Genomic DNA, 23,415 nt, shown 5'->3' with positions numbered 1-23,415 from the left:
AATCTACTGCCCAAAATAAAAATATACAGCAATAACAAACAAAAGCTGAGTTCCATCTCACACCCCCAGGACCCATCCTAATGCTCTCCCTTGTCCCAATACCTCCCAGACTTGACTGGATTAGGTGTGCTACTGTGGCCTCCACAATGGCCTGCATAATAGCACTTCAGATTTCTAGTACATTAAGAATAATCAGCAGGGTTTGCTTTCACACTCCTGTAATTTAATCACTCAGAAATCTGCAGCAGGAAGATCAAAAATTCAAAGACAACCTCAGCAATTTATCAAGGCCCTGTCTCAAAATGGAAAATAAGAAGAGCTAGTGATGTGGATGGGTGTTAAGCAGCCCTGGGTCAATACCTGGTACCATGAAGAAAAAAAAATTGGCATGTATCTTAGAATATATTTCCTTCCTGTTAACTTGCAACTGAAATATCTCAGAGGCAAAGCAAAGGCTTACTTAATTTTTATGTGCCCGATCTTGTTTGTGAGGTGTATAATAGCAGGCCTACAGTTTTAGTTGAATTTTATTGAGGTTAATTACAGAAGCTGGGAAAAAGTCCCTCCCAGACACAGTCACAATTTGACATGCACAGAGTTAGTTCACATTGGTACCATGTTAATTATGGCTTCTTTATTGCCAGACCAAATATTTACAATGTATAAACATGAAAATGTTGTAGTAAATGCTGAAGTCAGACTGGTTGAACCTTTTTGTATGAGCTGCATTTACAATAACATCCATTAAGCACTCTAGGGTGCTGATGTTCAGTCATCTCAGCTATCAGCAGAAGTAATCATATTATGCATATCATGGAAATATTATGTGTTAAAAAATAAGGTACACATACCAACCTTGGAAATGTGTGTGGCACATGATGATACTCTAGAAATGTTGGCTTCTATTTTTTTTATTATTATTGTATACAAATGGGATACATGTTGTTTCTCTATTTGTACATGGAGTCAAGGCATACCATTTGTGTAATCCTACATTTACATAGGGCAATGATGTTTGATTCATTATTTTTTCCCTTCCCCCCCACCCCTCCCACCCTTCTTTTCACTCTATACAGTCCTTCTTTCCTTCATTCTTACCACACTCATTATCCCTAACCCTAAACCTAACCCTAAACCTAATGCTAACCCCTCCCACCCTCCAATATGTCCTCATCCACTTATCAGTGAGATCATTCGTCCTTTAGTTTTTTGAGATTGGCTTATCTCACTTAGCATGATATTTTCCAATTTCATCCATTTGCCTGCAAATGCCATAATTTTATCATTCTTCATTGTGGAGTAATATTCCATTGTATATATATGCCACAGTTTCTTTATCCATTCATCAACTGATGGGCATCTAGGTTGGTTCCACAATCTGGCTATGGTGAATTGAGCAGCAATGAACATTGATGTGGCTGTATCTCTGTAGTATGCTGATTTTAAGTCCTTTGGGTATAGGCCAAGGAATGGGATAGCTGGGTCAAATGGTGTTTCCATTCCAAGCTTTCTGAGGAATCTCCATACTGCTTTCCAGAGTGGCTGCACTAATTTGCAACCCCACCAGCAATGTATGAGTGTTCCTTTTTCACCACATCCTCGCCAACACCTATTGTTGCTTGTGTTCTTGATAATCGCCATTCTAATTGGGGTGAGATGAAATCTTAGGGTAGTATTGATTTGCATTTCCCTTATTACTAGGGATGTTGAACATTTTTTCATATATCTGTTGATTACTTGTACATCATCTGTGAAGTATCTGTTCATTTCCTTAGCCCATTTGTTGATTGGATTATTTGTATTCTTCGTGTAGAGTTTTTTGGGTTCTTTATAGATTCTGGAAATTAGCGCTCTATCTGAAGTATGGTTGGCAAAGATATTCTCCCACTCTGTAGGCTCTCTCTTCACATTGCTGATAGTTTCCTTTGCTGAGAGAAAGCTTTTTAGTTGGAATCTATCCCAGTTGTTGATTCTTGCTTTTATTTCTTGTGCTATGGGAGTCCTGTTAAGGAAGTCTGATCCTAAGTCAACAAGTTGAAGATTTGGACCTACTTTTTCTTCTATAAGATGCAGGGTCTCTGGTCTGATTCTGAGGTCCTTGATCCATTTAGACTTGAGTTTTGTGTAGGGTGAGAGATAGGGGTTTAATTTCATTCTGTTGCATATAGTTTTCCAGTTTTCCCAGCACCATTTGTTGAAGAGGCTATCTTTTCTCCATTGCAAATTTTTGGACCCTTTGTCTACTATGAGAAAATTGTATTTATTTGGGTTTGTGTCCGTGTCCTCTATTCTGTACCATTGATCTACCTGTCTATTTTGGTACCAATACCATGCCGTTTTTGTTACTATTGCTTTGTAGTAGAGTTGAAGATCTGGTATTGCAATACCCCCTGCTTCGTTCTTGCTACTTAGGATTGCTTTAGCTATTCTAGGTTTTTTATTCTTCCAGATGAATTTCATAATTGCTTGCTCTATTTCTGCAAGGTACATCATTGGGATTTTAATTGGAATTGCATTGAATCTGTATAGCACTTTTGGTAGTATGGCCATTTTTACAATATTAATTCTGCCTATCCAGGAACATGGGAGATCTTTCCATCTTCTAAGGTTTTCTTGAATTTCTTTCTTTAGTGTTCTGTAGTTCTCATCGTAGAGGTCTTTCACCTCTTTTGTGAGATTGATTCCCAAATATTTTATTTTTTTCGATGCTATTGTGAATGGGGTAGTTTTCCTAACTTCTCTTTCTGAGGATTCATCACTTTTGTACAAAAATGCATTGGATTTATGAGCATTGATCTTGTAACCTGCTACTTTACTGAATTCACTTATGAGTTCTAAAAGTTTTCTGGTGGAATTTCCAGGTTCCTCTAAATATATAATCATGTCATCAGTGAACAGGGATAGTTTGAGTTCTTCTTTTCCTATTCGTATCCCTTTAATTTCTTTGGTTTGTCTGATTGCTCTGGCTAGAGTCTCAAGGACGATGTTGAATAGAAGCGGTGAAAGAGGGCATCCCTGCCTTGTTCCAGTTTTTAGGGGGAACGCTTTCAGTTTTCCACCATTTAGAATGATATTTGCCATGGGCTTAGCATAGATTGCCTTTATAATGTTAAGGAATGTTCCCACTATCCCAATTTTTTCTAGTGTTTTGAGCATGAAGTGGTGCTGTATTTTATCGAATGCTTTTTCTGCATCTATTGAAATAATCATGTGATTCTTAACTTTAAGTCTGTTGATATGGTGAATGACATTTATTGATTTCCAGATGTTGAACCAACCTTGCATCCCTGGGATAAAACCCATTGGATCGTGGTGCACTATCTTTTTAACATATATTTGTATGCGATTTGCTAAAATTTTGTTGAGAATTTTTGCGTCGATGTTCATTAAGGATATTGGTCTGAAATTTTCTTTCCTCGATGTGTCTCTGTCTGGTTTAGGTATCAGGGATATACGAGTTTGGGAGGGTTCCCTCCTCTTCTATTTCATGGAATAGTTTGAGGAGTATTGGAATGAGCTCTTCTTTAAAGGTTTTGTAGAACTCGGCTGAGAACCCATCTGGTCCCGGACTTTTCTTTGTTGGTAGGCTTTTGATGAACTCTTCTATTTCATTGCTTGAAATTGATTTATTTAAGTTGTGTATGTCCTCCCCGTTCAGTTTAGGTAATTCATATGTCTCTAGAAATTTGTTGATGTCTTCGAGGTTTTCTGTTTTGTTGGAGTACAGATTTTCAAAATAGCTTCTAATTATGTTTTGTATTTCACTCGTGTCTGTTGTGATGTTTCCTTGTTCATTCTGAATTTTAGTAATTTGACTTTTCTCCCTCTTTCTCTTTGTTAGTGTGGCTAAGGGTTCATCAATTTTGTTTATTTTTTCAAAGAACCAACTGTTTATTTTGTTAATTTTTCCAATTGTTTCTTTTGTTTCAATTTCATTGATTTCGGCTCTGATTTTAACGATTTCCTGTCTTCTACTACTTTTGGTATTGGTCTGCTCTTCTAGGGCTTTTCTGCTTTTCTAGGGCTTTGAGCTGTAGTGTTAAGTCATTTATCTGTTGATTTCTACTTCTTTTTTTGAATGTGCCCCTTCAAATAAATCTTCCTCTAAATACTGCTTTCATAGTGTCCCAGAGATTTTGATATGATGTGTCTTTGTTCTCGTTTACTTCTAAGAATTTTTTTATTTCCCTCCTGATGTCTTCTGTTATCCATTCATCATATAATAGTATATTATTTAATCTCCAGGTTCTGGAGAAATTTCTTTTTTTTATTCTGTCATTTATTTCTAATTTCAATTCATTATGATCTGATAGAGTACACGGTAATTTCTCTATCTTCTTGTATTTGCTAACAGTAGCTTTGTGGCATAAAATATGGTCTATTTTAGAGAAGGATCTATGTGCTGCTGAGAAGAAAGTGTATTCGTTCTTTGTTGGATGCTATATTCTATATATGTCCGTTAAGTCTAAATTGTTGATTGTGTTATTGAGATCTATGGTTTCTTTATTCAATTTTTGTTTGGACGATCTATCCAGTGGTGAGAGAGGTGTGTTAAAATCGCCTAATATTATTGTGTTGTGGTCTATTTGATTTCTGGAATTGAGAAGGATTTGTTTGATGTACGTGGATGAGCCAATGTTCGGGGCATAGATATTTATGATTGTTATGTCTTGCTGATTTATGCTTCCCTTAAGCAGCATGTAATGTCCTTCTTTATCCCTTCTGACTAGTTTTGGCTTGAAGTCCACATTCTTTGATATGAGGATGGATACTCCAGTTTTTTTGCTGTGTCCGTGTGCATGGTATGTTTTTCCCCATCCTTTCACCTTTAGTCTATGGGTATCTCTTTCTATGAGATGAGTCTCTTGCAGGCAGCATATTGTTGGATATTTCTTTTTAATCCAATCTTCCAGTCTATGTCTTTTGATTGATGAGTTCAGGCCATTAACATTCAGGGTTATTATTGTGATATGATTTGTATCCCTGTCATTTGACTCATATTTGTTTTTTGACATGATTTGGTTTCTCCTTTATTTGGCTATTCCTTTAGGCTAGCGCCTCCTGTTGCTGATTTGCATCATTTTTTTTCATCTCTTCCTCATGGAATATTTTGCTGAGAATGTTCTGTAATGCCAGCTTTCTTTTTGTAAATTCCTTTAGCTTTTGTTTATCATGGAAGGATCTTATTTCATCGTCAAATTTGAAGGTAAGTTTTGCTGGATATAAGATTCTTGGTTGGCATCCATTGTCTTTCAGGACTTGGTAAATGTTGTTCCAGGCCCTTCTAGCTTTTAGGGTCTGGATTGAAAAATCTGCTGATATTCTTATTGGTTTCCCTCTGAATGTAATTTGATTCTTTTCTCTCGCGGCCTTTAAAATTCTGTCTTTATTTTGTATGTTAGGTATCTTCATAATAATGTGCCTTGGTGTGGGTCTGTTGTAATTTTGTATATTTGGAGTTCTATAAGCCTCTTGTACTTCGTTTTCCATTTCATTCTTCAGATTTGGGAAATTTTCTGATATTATTTCATTGAATAGATTGTTCATTCCTTTGGTTTGTTTCTCTAAGCCTTCCTCAATCCCAATAATTCTCAAATTTGGCCTTTTCATGATATCCCATAATTCTTGTAGATTCTGTTCATGATTTCTTACCATCTTCTCTGTTTGGCCAACTTTGTTTTCAAGATTAAATATTTTGTCTTCAATGTCTGAGGTTCTGTCTTCCAGTTGTTCTACCCTATTGGTTATGCTTTCTATGGAGTTTTTAACTTGGTTTATTGTTTCCTTCATTTCAAGGATTTCTGTTTGTTTGTTTTTCAGTATCTCTAACTCTTTATTGAAATGATCTCTTGCTTCCCGTATTTGGTCTTTTAACTGTTGATTGGTGCGATCATTAAATGCCTGCATTTGCTCTTTCATCTCCTCCTTCAATGCCTGCATTTGCTATTTCATCTCCTCATTTGCTTCTCTGATTGTTTTAATTATGTACATTGTGAACTCCCTTTCAGACATTTCTTCTGCTGTGCTGACATTGGGTTTTATTGATGTAGTATCTAGGTTTGTTTGGGACTTTTTCCTTCCTTGTTTTCTCATAATGGTCAGATGTCAGTGGGAATCTGAGATATTGCAGATTTTCTCTATTGGCTTATAGTGTCCCGGTAGATTTCCAGTTTATCAACTCCCAGCCTTCAGTAGCCTGAAGTCTTGGAGGAACTTGATAATGCAGTGCTTCTGAAGAAAGCTGCCCCTAGCCCCTACCGGTACCATGGCTTGGAGCTGGTTCTGTGCAGAAAGGCTCTCACTGGGGGCCTGTACCATGCAGCTGGCCGTGTGTGGGGAACCCACCGCCGGAGTGTGGAAGGCTACCTTGGGAAGACTCTAGCTGCCCTACCCTGCTATGATAAGCCACCCCTATCTGTGCCTGCCACCCAGGCCAAGTTTCGCCCAGTGGGGGAGACTCACCCTGTGACTCTATTTTGTCCAAGTCTCTCAATGCCTCCCCTTCTGGAGTCCTGGGTTCTGGAGTGACTGGAGATGCAGTCACCCTCTAGACTGCTATCTTGAATCGCCCCGTGGAAAGAGCCTGCAGCTGTAGTGGGCAGAGCCGCCTGAAGAAGTCTCTGGCTGCCCTGCCCTGATCCCAGAGGCTGTTGCGGATCGAAGCTATCCATTGGCTCGGGGACTTGATGGCTGTCTCTATGTAGAAAAGCTCTCACTGGGTGGTCTGTTCCAAGAAGCTAGCCTTGAATGGCACCTCCCACCACAGGGGTCCAGGCTGCTTGGGGAAGTTTCTGGCTGCCCTGTCCTGGTCCCTGAAGCCGCTTGCGGGCCCGAGTATGCCGCGCTGGCTCCGGGACTTGGAGCTTGTTCTGATCAGAAAGGCTCTCAGTAGGAGGACTGCTCCGAGAACCTGGAGAAGCTGGCTGTGTGGGAGGGGCCCAGCGCTGGAGTGCGCAGGGCTGCCTGTGGAAGACTCTGACTGCCCTGCTCTGCTCCGATAAGCCACCTCTATCTGGGCCTGCCACCCGGGCCGAGCTTTACCCAGTGTGCAGACTCATCCGTGGTTCTATTTTGGTCCGAGTCTCTCAATGCCTTCCCTTCTTAACTCCTGGGTTCTGGAGCGACTGGGAATGCAGTCCCCCTCTAGTCTGCCATCTTGGATCACCCCCCGGCTTCTATTTTTATTTTCATTCAATTCTTCATGCATGTGACTTGGGAAATTTAATTCAATTCTTTTAATAAGAAATCAGTTCTGTTACTGCCTGAAAAGATAGGGTAGAAATTAGAAGTTACTGCTGGACATGGTGATGCTTGCCTGTAATCCTGTTTACTCTGGAGGCTGAGGCAGGAGGATCACAAGTTAAAAGCCAGTCTCAGAAACTTAATGAGGCTTAATAGTACTAGGAATTGAACCCAGGTGCACTCAATAGCTGAGTAACACCCTCAATCATTTTTATTTTTTATTTGAGACATGGTCTTACTGCGTGGCTTAAGGCCTCACTAAAATGCTGACAGTGTTCTCAAAATTCCCTCAGTCTTGCAAGGTCCGAGGTCCAACAAAAATCTTAAATATATACATATTATCCTTTAATTACTACCATTTAATTACAGTTGTAAAATACATTTACTCTTGTCATTTCTATTAAATAGTTTTGTTTAATTCAGTTTAATTTATTCTAAAAACCTTAGTGGACACCAAATTCTATTGTGTGTATGTATGAATAGGAAACAACAGTCCATGGCTATGAATAATTATAATGTACCAATATAATTAAAAAGCAAAACATTAAATAAAGCAAAAAATTCCATCTGATAAATAATAATAAAAAATGAACTGGAGAAATACTCTACATTACAAAGTTTTTCAAGGAATACATTATGTGCCATATATATGGTCACTGAATGGTATTAATTGCAGTATTAATTTACAAACTGCAGTCCTGTGGACCTTAAAGTTTTTGGACAGTCAGGAATGTACAGATTCCATGAATTTCAACACATGGCTTGAATTCATATTCAGAAAATCCTAGTTCCAGTGGAGATTTAAAAAACACTGGAAAGTTTTTTCATTGTTTTGTTTTGTTTATTTTCCTAGAGATGAAATTCCACCAGAGCAACAGGAACAATTGCATCTTTTCTTGAGTGTAGATCATGATTTCATATCATCATAAGCACCAATTAGCTTCTTCCAAGTACAGCCAGGCTGGACCAGAGAGCACATTTCTCTAATCATCACACACTTACTTCAGAATCACACACTCCCAATGGTATTAGTTTGATATACCCATCAAACACATGGCTTGAATTTATCACAATATTATATAATTAGTATCTATTTAAAAATATCCAGTTATTTCTGAACTAATTTCAGTAGAAGACATTGTTGTGAACATGCTTCCTTCATTAAAAAAGGAAATTCTGGGGAATGTCCCCTTTATCTGTGACTTGTTAGGCTCTTACCTGACTAGCACAGCACAGTCCAGGAGGTCAGAGGAGAGGACAGCAGCTCTCCACCATCAGCAGAAGAGTATAGGATACTCTCTGAATACCAGTCTTCAGAGGGAGTTTGCTGAGATGGTATTTGAACAATGTATTGGTAAAATGGAAAAAAATTTATGTTGTTCACAATGAAAAAAAATTGGCAGAATACAGAGAGACCTGAAATTTTGTATATAAGAAATTAAATCAGAGTGAAATGAAACAATTTTCTGAAAGAGGTCAGATAGGAAGAGAGGAAAGATGAACTGGGAAGATTAGGAAAACTATTATATATGGAATAAAAAATGTAAACTTCTTTGAGTTGATAATGAGGACCGAGGTCCCCTCTGAGAAAGAACAACCCAGCTGACTTCTTTATTATGTGTTTCAGGGTCTCATCATATCAGACATTGTTTTATTCTGCAGTTTCCAAAATTTTGGAATTCTATATAATGTGACATCATCAAATTGACCCCAAACAAGTAAGGAATTTTTAGGATGCTGCACCTGAACTCATTGCCTGGAGGGAATTGGAGCATGGAAATGAAGGAGTAAAGCTGTCTTCACACTGCAATGTGAGCTCAGACACTTAGTTGGGCAGATTCCAGCATGAAGAAAGGAAGGAAGGGATACATATCTATTTACTCCTCTGAATCCTGAAGTAATCATGCCTATTTTTATAAAGGATATGGTATATAAATAACATGATTTATGTCCAGCATATAGCAATTCATGTCCAGCCACACACACACAAGACAGCAGACTTTGGTTTGTCATTATCACATAGCCCAATTTTACCATAGCTCAAGTTTACTATCATTATCACCACTCTTATTTTCTAGAAATTGACTTAAAAATTGACAACGTGATCTGGGAGGTGAGATAGATCCTGCTTCAGGCAGGTGGTATTGGAACTGTGGATCAATTGGGCCACATGCTCTATTTTGTGACCCATGTCTACCTGGAAAAGTCTGAGGAGCACTAGGAAGAAACAGCACATCAGGGGATGCAAAGCGCTCACCAGCCAGCTGTTGGTGTTGTATTCAGGAATTCTGTGATATAAATGACACATAACTTGTGGTATTCAAAATCCTGGAGTAGATTTGAGCAAAAGAACATAAGTCATATTTCTGAAAACAGGGGAAGTAGTTTACAAAATTCTTTGTAAATTAAGAGAATTTAAAGTATAACTTGTGTTTTAGAAAATTGACATTACCAATATTTTCAAATAAATCATCACACATTTTGGGAGAAGATAGAAGAAATAAAGAAATGGGGGCCAGACATAAAGATTTGAAAACTTGGAAAAATTACACACTGTACAGAAGTCATTGCTATCAACAGTAGTTATATAGAAGTTATAATAATTTTTTTCTGTTTGGTATTTTTTATAAAATAACAGGCATAAGCCTCATCACTGTACATTTTGCAATGGATGACATATTAGTGAGTAAATGACAGAAGGTCAAATATGTCTTTTTAAACCAAACATGAAATTAAAACATGTCACTTCCCTCATAAAATGTGTTGAAAAAGTAATGTTTAAAACTTCAAGATAACGTTTTATTTATAGCTTGCATATTATTGGAACTACATATTAAATGGAATTTAGTTCAAGAAAACCTAAAATTTACTGATGTCTCATGTGCAAAACAATGACTAATTATTAGCAGTCTCTAAAGTCACAAATATGTGAGGAAGAAAATATCTTTATTTTGCCATAAATAAAACATCCTCTGACCTGGGAAGAACTCTTAGAGCTGTCTCTTCTGCAGATACCAACAACATCATTCAACCATTTGCTTTAGGAAGATGAAAAGGAGATAAGTTCACATTTTTTTTGTAAAGGTATATGCATGAAATGATGTAGTTAAAAAATGAAACAGGAGCATAAAGACTAGGAAAAGATGAGATTCAATGTCTCTAAATCATCTTCCTAACAAAATCCTTTCAGGCATATTTATTATTAGGGAAATGGGAAGGAGAATTTTTAAATGAATAAGAGAAAGAGTTTAAGATTAATGGACACAACTATTCTTTCTATACAGCTATTGAATATTATATTCCTGGGTCTTTTGGAACAAGGAAAAGGAAGCCACCATCCAGTTCACTTGACTTTTTAATATTTCATGTGGAGGTGACATCAGGACCAGTGTCCTCTCACTTGAAATTTACTCTGGGGCAGAACACATGCTATGGACTGGAACTATTAATTGTCATATGTGTGACTAAATGTAGGACAAAAAGGATTTCATGAGGAAGTTAAATATATACTTGTGAAAATATGAGGTTACCCACATTTCCTTCTGATCTATGTAAGTTATTATTTTAATTCCTCAATGTATAGAAGTCACATATCAAAAACAAGTGTATTTGTTCAGGAGGATGAGTGAAGCTAAGCTGAGTATTTTTAATAAAAACCAGAAAAACATACAACTTCTCTGATTTTTGTTAAGGAATAAATAACATATAAAAGAGGAGAGAGCGTAAATGACATTTGTAACTTGACTACTGCTATAACTGGTTGATCAAAAAAATAGAAACCTGAAATGATTGACATTTTTCTGTAGAAAACACTGACCAATTTTCTATGTCTCAAAATTAACAGATGACATATCCTAGGAAGATTTCCTTCATTGCACTTTACAAAGCACACTTGTCTAAGTTGTGTATAGTGGTTTGAGCTGGATGTCTCTAATAAAGCTACCCAAATCCTCACTAATGCATCCAATTTGCCCCCTTCACCCTCATTCTACAATCCCCATGTCCTCACTTACTACATCTCTGGATCAGAGAGGCACTCACCTGCATGGATATGAGGAAATCTTGGTGCATCTGAGACTAACCTGCATAGTATCAAGGAAAGGGTGCTGTGAGCTCATCTCACTGCAGCCTGTAAATTTAGTGTCTCAAGTAAGGTGACAAGATCCCACTGGGGACCACAGGACTATAGAGTACCCTGTGGAACATTTCACTTGCTCCTTGATTAGATTCTGTTCTGGATAATAGCCAACTGGGGGAAATGGTGCTCAAGATTTTCTCTAAGAGTCTTTGACAAAAGTGGGACCCCATCATGTAGACACCCTAACTTCTTTCATTTTGATGCAAAGTTCAAATTAGCACATACCCATTTCACATGTTGTAATGTCTGGATTCTAGGGAGAGAAAGTTCTAGTGCCTCTTGTGTCTCTGAAGAGTCTCTGTCTACAGTTCCTGAATGGTACCCTCTTCCAAACTCCATTCTCACATTGATTACCTGGTTTCCTGATGTTACTGCTCATGTGTATCATGATTTCCATACATAAATTTTCAGGATTCAAGATGTGCATCACAAGAAGGTGCACATTAAACAAAATAGAGAAACAGAGGTTTAGCTGGAGGCTAGGGTTGACCTGATTGCAGACTTAGAGAACAGACTTGAAGCTGAAAGGATTAGTTATTTTCTGAAAGATATGAATATTTAAAATCAAATAAAAAATAAAAATTAGTAATTATAGTACCTACAATATCAATTTTCACTTGAATGAAATTTTATTTGAGGAAGAGTGGAGACTGCAGAAGAAAGCATCAGGGAACTGGAAAACAGGGTAATATACAGGCCCACAGCAAAGGTTTAGGACTGGTGATGTAGCTTGTTGGTAAAGCCAATTCATAGCTTGATGAGGTCTTGGGTTCAAAACCCGGCATGTAAAAGTGGATATAAAAAAGATTTAGAACATGGTGTGATCTGAAATATATGAGTAAGCATTCTAACTTATGTAAACTTAGAACCCTGTAATGGAGAGTGAAAAAGAGAGAAGATTATCAGCAGACAATTATGACCTATGTATTTTAAGACCTGATGAGACATATCAACTAAAAATTTCAACAAATCCTAAGACAAAATACAAACAAATGACAGCTAGACTCATTGCAGTAAGAGGGCTGTTATGGTTTAGTTACATGTTTTCCCCTGAAGCTCATAAGTGTGACAATGAAATAATGTTCAGGAGTGAATTGATGAGATTATGGGACTGTAACTTAATCCATGGATTAATCCACTGACATGGATTAACTTGGAAGTAACTGGAGACAGGTAGGGCATGACTGGAGGAAGTAGGTCACTTAAGAATTGCCTTCCGGGTTTATGGTTTGTCTCTGGCATGTCTCTCTCTCTCTCTCTGTGCTTCTTGACTGTTTTGTCATGAGCTTCTTTCCTCTACCATACCATTCCACCATGATGTTCTACTTTACCTCAGGCCCAGAGTTCCAGGGTTGACCCACTATGGACTGAGACTTCTGAAACCATAACTTGTTCTTCCTAGGTATTTTTGTTATGCAATTGAAAAGTGACTGAAACACACCGACAAAGAGAAATATCTTAAAAGCAATACAACCCCTCCCAAACATAGATTACCATAGATTCAAGATGAGGATAACCAAAGGCAGTTTGCTCTCAGGCAAAGAGCAACCCAGAAGTCTGAAAGAGCAGATCTTATAAGTGAAAACACAATCAAGGAAACTTTCATCCCCTAGAGTTATGTCCAATGCAAATACATTTTTTAACATTGAGATTTTTAAAATTTTAATTTCCTGTTTAAAATACACCACCCTATTCTTTTTTTTATTTTTGTGAAGAAGAATGAGTTCATTAAAAAGAATGCCAGTCAGGTGCTCTGGTGCCTGCCTGTAATCCTAGTGACTTGAGAGTCTGAGGTAGGAGAATCACAAGTTGGAGGTCAACCTCAACAACTTACCAAGGCCCTCAGCAACTTGGTGGGACCCTGACTTTAAATAAAAAATAAAAAGTGTTGGAGATAATGGTTAGTGGTTAAGCACCCCTGGGTTCATTCCCCTGTAGCAAAAAGTAAAAAAATTAAAAAATCAAAAATCAAAAGAAATAAATAAGAAATGACTTTGAAACTATTATGAATTAGATGAAAGTGGTGCAAATATACCTAAATGTGATGTACCTCCATGGGTTGAATCTAAAAACAAAATGAACCTAATACAAAAGGAAACTGGTGAAATTTCAATAAAGTGCTATTATTTGTTAATGGTTGTGTTTGACGTTAGTTCTTAGTTTTGCCTTTCAGTGCTTCAGTCTGAATTGTGTGCTCTCAAAATTCATACATTCATGTCCTAACTACCAAACCCTGATCCTGGATTATATTTGAAAATAGAACTTTTAACCATTTTATTATGACAAACTGAGTTCACATGGCTTTGTCCTAATATGGTGAGACTTAGGTACTTATAAGAAGAGATTTGGACACAGACAAGACTCAGAGGAGAGTTCAAAGGAGAACTTGGCAGCAGGCAAGCAAAGGAGAGAGATGACAGAGGAAGCAAACCTAATGACCATTCATCTTGGAGCATGTGTGCATTGTCAACAGTCTTGGGGAGAAGACAGAGTTGGAAATGTGGGCATTCCCATTTTCTTATTTTCCTTCAGCATTCCAATTTATTTTGGGTACCAGGAAACCCAAGGGTGCTTAACCACTGAACTACATCCCTAGCTCTCTTTGTTTTCTAATTTGAGACAGGGTCTTGATGCCTCCACCTTCTAAGCTTCTGGATTACAGGTGTGAGCCACTGTGCCTTGCTCCTTATTTTTCAGGGACTTGAGTGTCCAGAAGGATGCTGGTCAAGTATGTTGTGCATTGCTCCTCAACCAGTGATTGGCAGAGTTTTGGTGTGTGTGTGTGGGAGGGTGTTGTCAGTCCATAGTTGCGTGATTTTGAAATCATTCTACAGAGGTCAAATGCCCTTCCTGTCATGTCACAACAGGGATTGCATCATGGCCATTTGAAATTACTGGTGATTTACCTGTGACTTTGTTTGAGGGGTATTTGCTCCATTAATCCTCCTTGAAGCTGCTACATCTCTTTCTCCTTGCCCGGCCTTTGCAGGCTGATCAGCAAGTCTGCCAATCATCAAAGTGGAAAGGACTTAAAATTTCACCACTCAGAGGGGTATTATCCATATAGTCAGGTACATGTGTGTGTGTACAGATGAATATTAATATGCAAATAAGTTAAACTATATTTTATATGTATGGCTAACTATACAAATTTATGTAATCTGTGTGTGTGTGTGTGTGTGTGTGTGTGTGTAGATACCTAATATATTTGAGTGCTGGGTATTCAATATGTGTTTTACATACATTAGGCAAACCCTCAACCACAGAGCTACGCCACCACACCATACATGTTATTTGGAACTCTTTTGAAGTCATAGCTGAGTAAAATTCCATTGTGTATATAAACCAGATTTTCTCAATCCATTCATCTATGGATAGGCATCAGAGTTGTTTCCATAGTTGGGCTTTTGTGAATTGCATTGGTATAATTATGGATTATGGATGTGCTAATTTTAGTTCTGTGGGATGAATACCAAGTACTGATATAGATGGGTCAGATGCTCTTTCCAACTCTAGCTTTTTGAGGAATCTCAACACCGCTTTCCAAAAATGGTCGCACTAATTTGCAACTCCACCAACAAAGTAAGGGTGTACCTTTTCTCCATGTCTCCACCAGTGTTTATTATTATTGGTTTTCTTGATAATAACCATTCTGCAGGAGGCAAAATGAAATCTCAGTGTTGTACTAATTTGGGAGATGTTGAGCCTTTTTTCATATATTTGTAAACCGTTCATAGTTCTTTTGAGAAGTGTCTGTTCTCTTACCCATTCATTGATTGGTTATTGTTTTTTTTTTTTGTCAGAATTGGGTTTCATGTACATACTACATAGTAATCCCCCTTCAGAGGAGTAACTGGCAAAGATTCTCTCTTCACTTTGAATCATTTCATCTGCTGGGCAGAGACTTTTTAATTTGATGGCATCCCACTTATTGATTATTGGTGCTATCTCTTCAGCTTTAGGGATCTTTTTGAGGAAGTTGGTGCCTCTACCTACATGAAAGTGTGTTTTCTTCTAGCAGTTGGGAGATGTGTGGTCTAATTTCTAAATTTTTTATGTATTTTTATTTTGACTTTGTACAGGGTAAAAGAAAGTGACTTAGATTTATTCTTCTACATATGGGTATCTAGTTTTTCCAGCATAATTTATTTGAAAGACTTTTCTCCCACATATATTTTTGGTATATTTTTCAAATATCAGATGATTGTATGCATGTGGTTTATTTTCTACACATTTTATTCTATTCTGTAGCTTTTTATGTCTACTTTGATGCCAATACCATGCCAGTTTTGCTACCATAGCTGCATATTTAATTTGAGAAAGGTTACTGTGATGTCTTCTGCATCACTTTTCTTGGTCAGGATTGCTTTGGCTGCTCTGGGCCTCTTATTATTCCACATAAATTTTAGGATTCTTCTTTTAGTTTTATGAAGAATGTCATTGGTATTTTGAGGGATATTTCATTGAATTTGTATATTAATTTTGGTATGACAATTTTGTCTATATTAATTCTGCCTATCCAAGAATAAGGGAGGTCTTTCCATCTTCTGAGGTTCTCTTCAATTTCTTTCTTCAGTACTCTATAATTTTCATAGGCAAGATCATTCAATAATTTGTTATATTGATTCCCAGGTATTTTTGAGGCTACTGTGAAGGGGGTGATTTCCCTGATATCTTTTTCAGTTGAATCAATGTCAGAATATCAAAAAGTTATTGATTTTTGAGTATTGATTTTGTATCTAGCTACTTTGCTCAATTCATTTATCAACTGTAGAAATCATCTGGTGGAATTTTGGGAGGCTTCTAAATATAGGATCCTGTAATCAGCAAACAGTGATATTTTGACTTCTTCTTTTCCAATTTGTTTCCCTTTAATTTTCTTCTCATGTCTGGTTGCCCTGGCTAGAGTTTCAAGACCTATATTGGATATAAGTGATGTGAGTGGATATCCGTAGCTTCTTGCTTTTATTGGAAATGCTTTGAGTTTTTCTCCTTTCATTATGATGTTGGCTAGGAATTTGTCATATAGAACTTTTATAATGTTAAGTTCTTTCTATCCCTAGTTTCTCCAGCATTTTTTGGTTAAATGGTTGCTGTATTTTATCAAAGGCCTCTTCTGCATCTACTGAAATGATCATATAATTCTTGTTCTTAATTCTATTTAGGTGGTGATTTACATTTATTAATTTCTGTGTGTTGAACTAGACTTGCATCCCTGAGATAAAGCCTACTTGATCATCATGTATTCTCTTCTTAATATGTTTTTGAATAAGATTTTCTAATACTTTTTTTTTTTTTTGTGGTTCTGGGGATCAAACCCAGGGCCTTGTGCTTGCAAGACAAGCACTCTACCAACTGAGCTATCTCCCCAGTGCTCCAATACTTCTAAAGGATTGTTCATCTCTGTTTATCAGCGATGTTGACCTGTAGTTTTCCTCACTAGAGGGTTCTTTGTCTGATTTTGCTCTCAGAGTTATACGGGATTTATAGAATGTGTTTGGGATTCTTTTTCTCTTTGAAATTTATGAAACAATTTGGGGAAGACTGGTGTTATTTCTTCTTTAGAGGTCTTGTAGAGCTCTCTTTAGAATCCTCTGGTCCTGGGATTTTCCTTGCTGATATGCTTTTAATTACTGTTTAGATTTCATTCCTCAATATTGATCTGTTTTGGCTGCTTACATATTTCTGGTTCAGTTAGGGAAGGTTTTATGGGTCTAGAAATCATTCCATGTCCTCTAGACTTTGCAGTTTGTTAGAGCATAAATTTTCAGAAATGTTTCTGATGATCCTTTGGATTTCAGAAATGTCTGCAGTAATAGCTCACATTTCATTTCTGATCTTGTTAATTTTTGTCTATTTTCTCTTTCTTTTGTTATTTGAGAAAAGCTTGTATCAAAGTTATTTATTGTAAATGAACCAAATCTTTTTTGTGATGACCTCTTCTTACTTTTTCTCGGATCACCCCCATGACCTCACACTGTAACACAGAGCTCCATCCCCTGCCCCTACTGCTTCACACTTTCAGTGATTCTTCTGAGAAAAATACATTGAGTTTATAAGCTTACCTATTCTGGCATAATTTTGGTGACATTAAACCTTGTTAGTATATAGCTGCTTGAGGATAAGACAAACTAGATGGCTGCTGTTCATAAGTGATATACCTTTCTGATGATGTGAAAGAAAAGAACTCTCCTGGTAATTGTTAGCTACCACCCAATGTGTCCTCCCATTTGCTGTTCAATCTGTCTGATTTGCACCATGAACAAATTATGCCAAATTCCTGAATAAGAAAAATGGGGAAAAACCTGGGTAGAGGATTATATGAGCCAGGCCTGGGTGAGCCCCACACTATGGATACAAAAAATGTTTATATCATTCTTTATGAAGTCACTAAATTCAATGTTTATATGTAGTCTAGGTAAGTTCATAACAATGTATTTTCCTTAGTATGTAATTTTGTTCTTTAAAAGTTTCTTTGAATATACTGAAACTTGTATCATTTTTCTGATTCCTTCCCAGTTTAATAAAACACAGAAAGTTGAGTGTTGTTCATATTCTCCAATATCACTGTTTTCATAGAATGCCCAGAATTGAAGCCTGAGTTTCCTCTACTTACACAGAGCCTTTTAATTACATCACACTGGCAAATGAAGATTAATTTCTCTCTCTTTTTTGCCATAAAGTTTCCCATTTTTCATTCACAGAATGAAAATTTTCCAGATTTGCAGATGAGTGTTTCATCTCAGTAGTGTGGGGTCATCAAATAGGAGGGGTTGTATGTTTATAGAACATTTAAGGACACTCTAGACATTCCTAGAGAATGAAAAGAAATTGTCTCAAAGTGATTTGCTTTTATCTTGGTGCAGTGGTACATACTTGTAATCACAGTGATTCAGGAGGCAGAGGCAGGAGGATTGTGAGTGCAGAATTATTCTCAGCAACTGGATGAGGCCCTAAGCAACTCAGCAAGACCCTGACTCTAAATAAAATATAAAATTGGATGAGAATGTTGTTCAGTGGTTGAGTGATCCTGGATTTTTTTCAAAATAAAGTTTTTGCTTCCCCTCCTAATGGCCAGAAGAGATATTTGAATACATTTCTTAACATGAAATGATACTCCAAACCTGAATCTGAGTTTGAAAATCCTTGAAGACATGGCCAATAGCATACTGATCCATATGGCCAGTATGAGAGGGGATGGAGGAAGATGGTCACACATTTTAGGGAGAAGATCCAAAACCCATGAAAGGTGCCAGGAATGGATCACCCCAGAGTAGAAGCATTACAATATTTGAAATGGGTTTGAACTAATTTGAACTTAAGTCACAAAATGAGAAGAATGTGTGTAGTCTGTATGCTTGGGAGTCTTCAGATCGCTCTTGCAGATGTGTTCAGGGAATTGAGAGAAAAGTTTTGAGTTTCACTCTCCCCAGGTTGCTACATTCAGCAGAGAATAAAGTAAAAGTAAGAGACAGGTGACAGGTTCCACTGGGGAAGTCACTGTTCTGCATTGTCCAGTGGGAACTTGTCACCCTCTTACAGATGCTAAAATTAAAGGCTCCCAAAGGGTGAATCAAAGTTGTCCTTTCCTTAAAACCTCAGGATCAGCTCAGTCCCCTGATTCCACATACAATCAGCCTAGGTAAGTGCCTTTCAATTCCTCAGATGCAACATCAGTATGTGAGTAGGCTTCTGTGATTTTGATGAATAATCAAAATAGCTATATTGTGTCTTATTTTTTCATAGCGCTAAATGACTTAGCCAGTTATACCCATACACAACAGCTCAAAGGATTTTTTCACTAGAATGCAAAGGGAAATTTTCTGTTTATTTGACTCAATAAAATTAGTTGTTCTTTTTCTTAGAAGAAATAATTATTTCCAGTAAATCATTTTAGATTCCCATCTATTTGTCAGACTGAAGTGAGTTTAATTACTGCCATTTCAGTTTTCAAAGTACATATTATTATATTGTCCTGTGACTTTCTATTTCAAAATTACTAATTCATATTCATATTCATGAAGGAAGAGTTAAGTTTTAATTCCAGAATTTTATTATGCACACTCACTAGGTTTTCCTTCTCTTCTCTCCATGAACCAATTCAAAATATTGTTTGGTTTTTATTTATTGTTTATTTTTATTATTTTGATTTATTCTACACAAATGGGGTACTTTTATTTCTCTGCTTGTACACAAAGTGGAGTCACACCATTTGTGCAATCACATATGTACATAGGGTAATATGAGAAATGTCATATTGCAATCATATATGTATATAGGATAATATGTCTCATTCTGTTATCTTTCCTTTCCCCCACCCCTTTCTCTACCACTCATTTTCTGCTACACAATCCATTCTTCCTCCATTCTTGCCTTCCCCCCATTATGTATCATCATCCACTTATCAGAGAAATCACTCCGCCTTTGTTTTTTTGGGATTGGCTTATTTCCCTTAGCATGGTGTTCTCCAGGTCCATCCATTTACCTGCAAATGCCATAATTTTATTCAAAATATTGTTTAAGCATTTACTTCTGTATTGGAAATAATGAAAATTAATTCTGTATACTGAAATAATTTTAAATCAATAAGCAGTAAATGATGTTCTTTGTACAAATAATTTACTTATGAAGAGAGTTTAACCTCACATTTCTACAAAGTATCAAATACCACTTATTTATGAAGATGTATTTTGTCTCAGTTTTGATCTTCCAAAAGTAAGCTAATGGTGCTTTGGTAGCCAGGAGGTTTCAAGCTGCAGCAGGGACCAGGGGCTGCAATTGCTTAAGAAATACAACCACATGGGGAGAGTAGTGGTCACTCTTTTCAGGCTTCCAAATGTCCAGTGGTGTAATTTCTCCAGTATAGCAAGGAGAAAGTGGACATTAGTGAAGAATTGATGGTGAATTTGTCCTGTGTGATAACAATAAACCAAACATGCCCTTCCATGTATCTATTGCACATCACTAAATGAGGACATAAATCTCAGTGTTTATAGGACATGCTTGACTCTGTCCACGCTGCACCTGAGGAAACTGATATGACCTTCTCTCTTCCTCAAGCCTGAGTCTCTCCACAAACAAGCCATGGTAGCCCAAGCTGGGTGGGGCTCTGCTGAGAGCCATCCTCCCTATCCACTGCTGTCCTCACCACTGACTACGGTGCACCAGTTTTAGCTTTGTTCACTATATTCTCATCCATTTGATGGTAGCATATATGTCAGGCTGTTCATGATTTGGACAACAGCAGAGTTCAAAGTGTCTAAGTGAAGTCTTCTTTGGTCAGGGCAGGAAAGGTAGTCTCCACTGTGTTACCTTTACCTTGAGGGGTCATCACTCTGTCTGCTCTAAGGGTCCTGGAGATGACACTTTAAAGAAGCAGATTTACATTCACATTTACTCTTCCTTATGTTTTACTATCTAATCTGCCCACTTGAACTTACTGTCCCCTGTGTCCCATTTCTGAACTTCTTTTGCATATTATTTGTCTGTGTATGTGTGTGTGTGTATGATTGTGTGATTCATTTCATCTTATTTGAAACCTCCAGTCTAAGGACAGTTTTGTTTCTCCAATGTTGAAATCATGATTTGGCACTTGGCACATTTGGATTTCCAGGTACTGCTTTAGCATAATGTCTCTGAAGAACTCTGTTTGAGGAGAGATTCCTGGATGATCCTGATGATGGACAGGCCTTCTGTTCTGAGTCCTGCTCTCCTGGGCTGAGTAGTACTGGCAGGTGTGTGGGGGGTGAGTCACAGCTGGCAGAGGACAGGCTAAAAGGAGTCCTTTTAATTTGCTTTTAAGAAATGTTCACATGTTTTAGGAAGTTCTCTAGTAAAACTGATAAATTAACACAGAAGTAGAAATATAACATTGTTTATAATTCAAATATATGTAAAAACGTATGAAAGTGCACTGTAGGTCTCACTAGTACAAGTGTATGTGATGTGTGCAGTGTGGAGACACCAGCTGCTTCCTTGCCTGCTGCCACCTGGTGCTCCAGGGGAATTAGTGCATGTGGGAGATTTCTGAGATCAACGGACTCTGCCACTTTCTTTGATCAGCACCGTGGGAAAAGAGAGAAGGTTTTTCGGCTGGAAGAAGATATTTCTCCTACATAAAAATGTAATTTTGCCCTGGTTTTAAGGTAATGCTGCACAAAAACATGATCTTCTGGAAAGATTGCAAATGGTATCACTTATTCAACACAACATACCATGAAGTGATATTTAAGCAGTCTAACTGGGCATGGTGGCACATGCTTGTAAAGCCAACAGCTTGGGAAGCTGAGGCAGGAGGATCATGATTTTTCAAAGCCAGTGTCAGCAACTTAGTGAGTCTCTAAACAACAGTCAGATCCTGCATCTGAATATAATATCAAAAATATTTGGGAAGTGGCTTAATGATTAAGTGCCCCTGGGTTCACTACTCACTAAAAAAATAAATAATTACATAAACAAGTTTAAACAGTTTGACTTCAGAACCCACGTTTATTGGTATTTTGTCTGTAATTTGAGGATGCAAAAATGCAGAATACAGAACACTGAAAGTATAGAGCTGTTCATGACTGTCCTGTTGACACTGTTTCCTTGAGTGTTCTATTTGGACATTCCTGCAACATGCCTTATTTGAATTCACATAACATGCTACATACTCAGATTTTTATTAGATTACCCCCATGTGAAGACAAATTAATATGTATTCTGTCCATGAAACACAATAAATGTTAAAGAGAAAATGCTATCCTTGAGTATTAAAGGAATTTTAATGCACCCACATATTTTGATGGAGGCAGCCTTGGTTGTTGAGAATAATGAAGGTGGTAATAACTGTGAGGAAGAGAATTTACCTTTCTTTGCTCTTCAGACATTGACTCCATACTTCTTTTCACCAGAAAAAAAATGACCATTTTTTTTTTACATTTTTATCGCTGTGAGATCTGCCTTTTCTTCACAAATCATCATTGGAATCATAGTCAATGCCTTCCTGCTTCTCTTCCACATCCTAACATACCTTCTCCAGCATAGACTCAAGCCCACTGACCTGACTGTTGCTCACCTGGCCCTCATTCATCTGCTGATGCTCACAATCAGGGCATTCCTGGATATAGACTTTTTGGGGTTCAGGACATTTTGGATGAGAGCACATGTAAAACAGTTGTCTACTTGTACAGGTTGATGAGGAGCCTCTCTCTCTGTATCACATGCCAGCTGAGTGTCCTTCATGCCATCACCCTGAGTCCCAGAAACTCTTTTTTGACAAAGTTGAAACACACATCTCCACCTCACTTTCTTTGTTGCTTTCTCATTCTCTGGGGTGTCAATATGTTCATTAATGTTCAGGTTTTAGTCTCCATGGGAGGCCCCACCAATGAGACATCAGCCTTTTGGTTTGCCTCTGAATCCTGTAGTGTTTCCCCCACAGGTGTCCACTTCAGGACCTTATTTACCCTGATAGGAAGTTTACGGGATACCTTTTTTATAGGGCTCATGGCCCTCTCGAGTGGGTACACAGTGACTCTCCTATGCAGGCACAAGAGGCAGTGCCAGCACCTTCACAGCACCATCCTGTTTCCAAGGGCATCCCAAGAGCTGAGGGCCTCCAGGACCATCCTGCTGCTCATGGGATTCTTTGTGGTTATAAACTTCATGGACTGCATTACGTCCTCCTTTTCAGGAAGGATGCAGAAGAAGGATCCAGCTCAACTAGTGTTCTGAATGCTGACGGGCAATGGCTATGCCACCATCAGTCCTTTCATGCTAATCAGAAATGAAAAACAAATACTGAAGTTCTTCCAACTCACATTGGGGAAGGAGAGAAAATGTTTATGCAGTGCCTGATAAACCCTCATTTTTTTTAAATCCCATGCAATTTATTTCTGAATTTCCAGAGACTTGTGTATGCTGAAAAAAATCTAAGTGAGCATGGAGGTATTTAACTTGAAAACTTGTTCTTAGTAAGGTTGCCAAAGCAAGCCTGGCGTGGGTGCACATATCTGCAATCCCACTGACTCAGGAAGCTGTGACAGGATCACAAG

General features: G+C 37.6%; 1 protein-coding gene across 1 annotated transcript in view; it reads left to right on the top strand.

Moving 5' to 3' along the window:
• Positions 1-23,151, top strand: part of LOC124975389 (uncharacterized) — a 38,486-nt gene extending 15,335 nt beyond the window's left edge. Inside the window, exon 4 of the mRNA XM_047538136.1 lies at positions 22,803-23,151. Within this exon, the coding sequence (XP_047394092.1) occupies positions 22,803-23,151 (349 nt within the window). The remainder of the gene's footprint in view (positions 1-22,802) is intronic.
• The last annotated feature ends 264 nt before the right edge of the window (positions 23,152-23,415 follow it).

Source organism: Sciurus carolinensis, unplaced genomic scaffold (assembly GCF_902686445.1).
Source record: "Sciurus carolinensis unplaced genomic scaffold, mSciCar1.2, whole genome shotgun sequence".
Taxonomy (NCBI): Eukaryota; Metazoa; Chordata; class Mammalia; order Rodentia; family Sciuridae; genus Sciurus; species Sciurus carolinensis.
The sequence above is the reverse complement of the archived record's forward strand: the minus strand, read 5'-3'. Positions and strand labels throughout refer to the sequence as shown.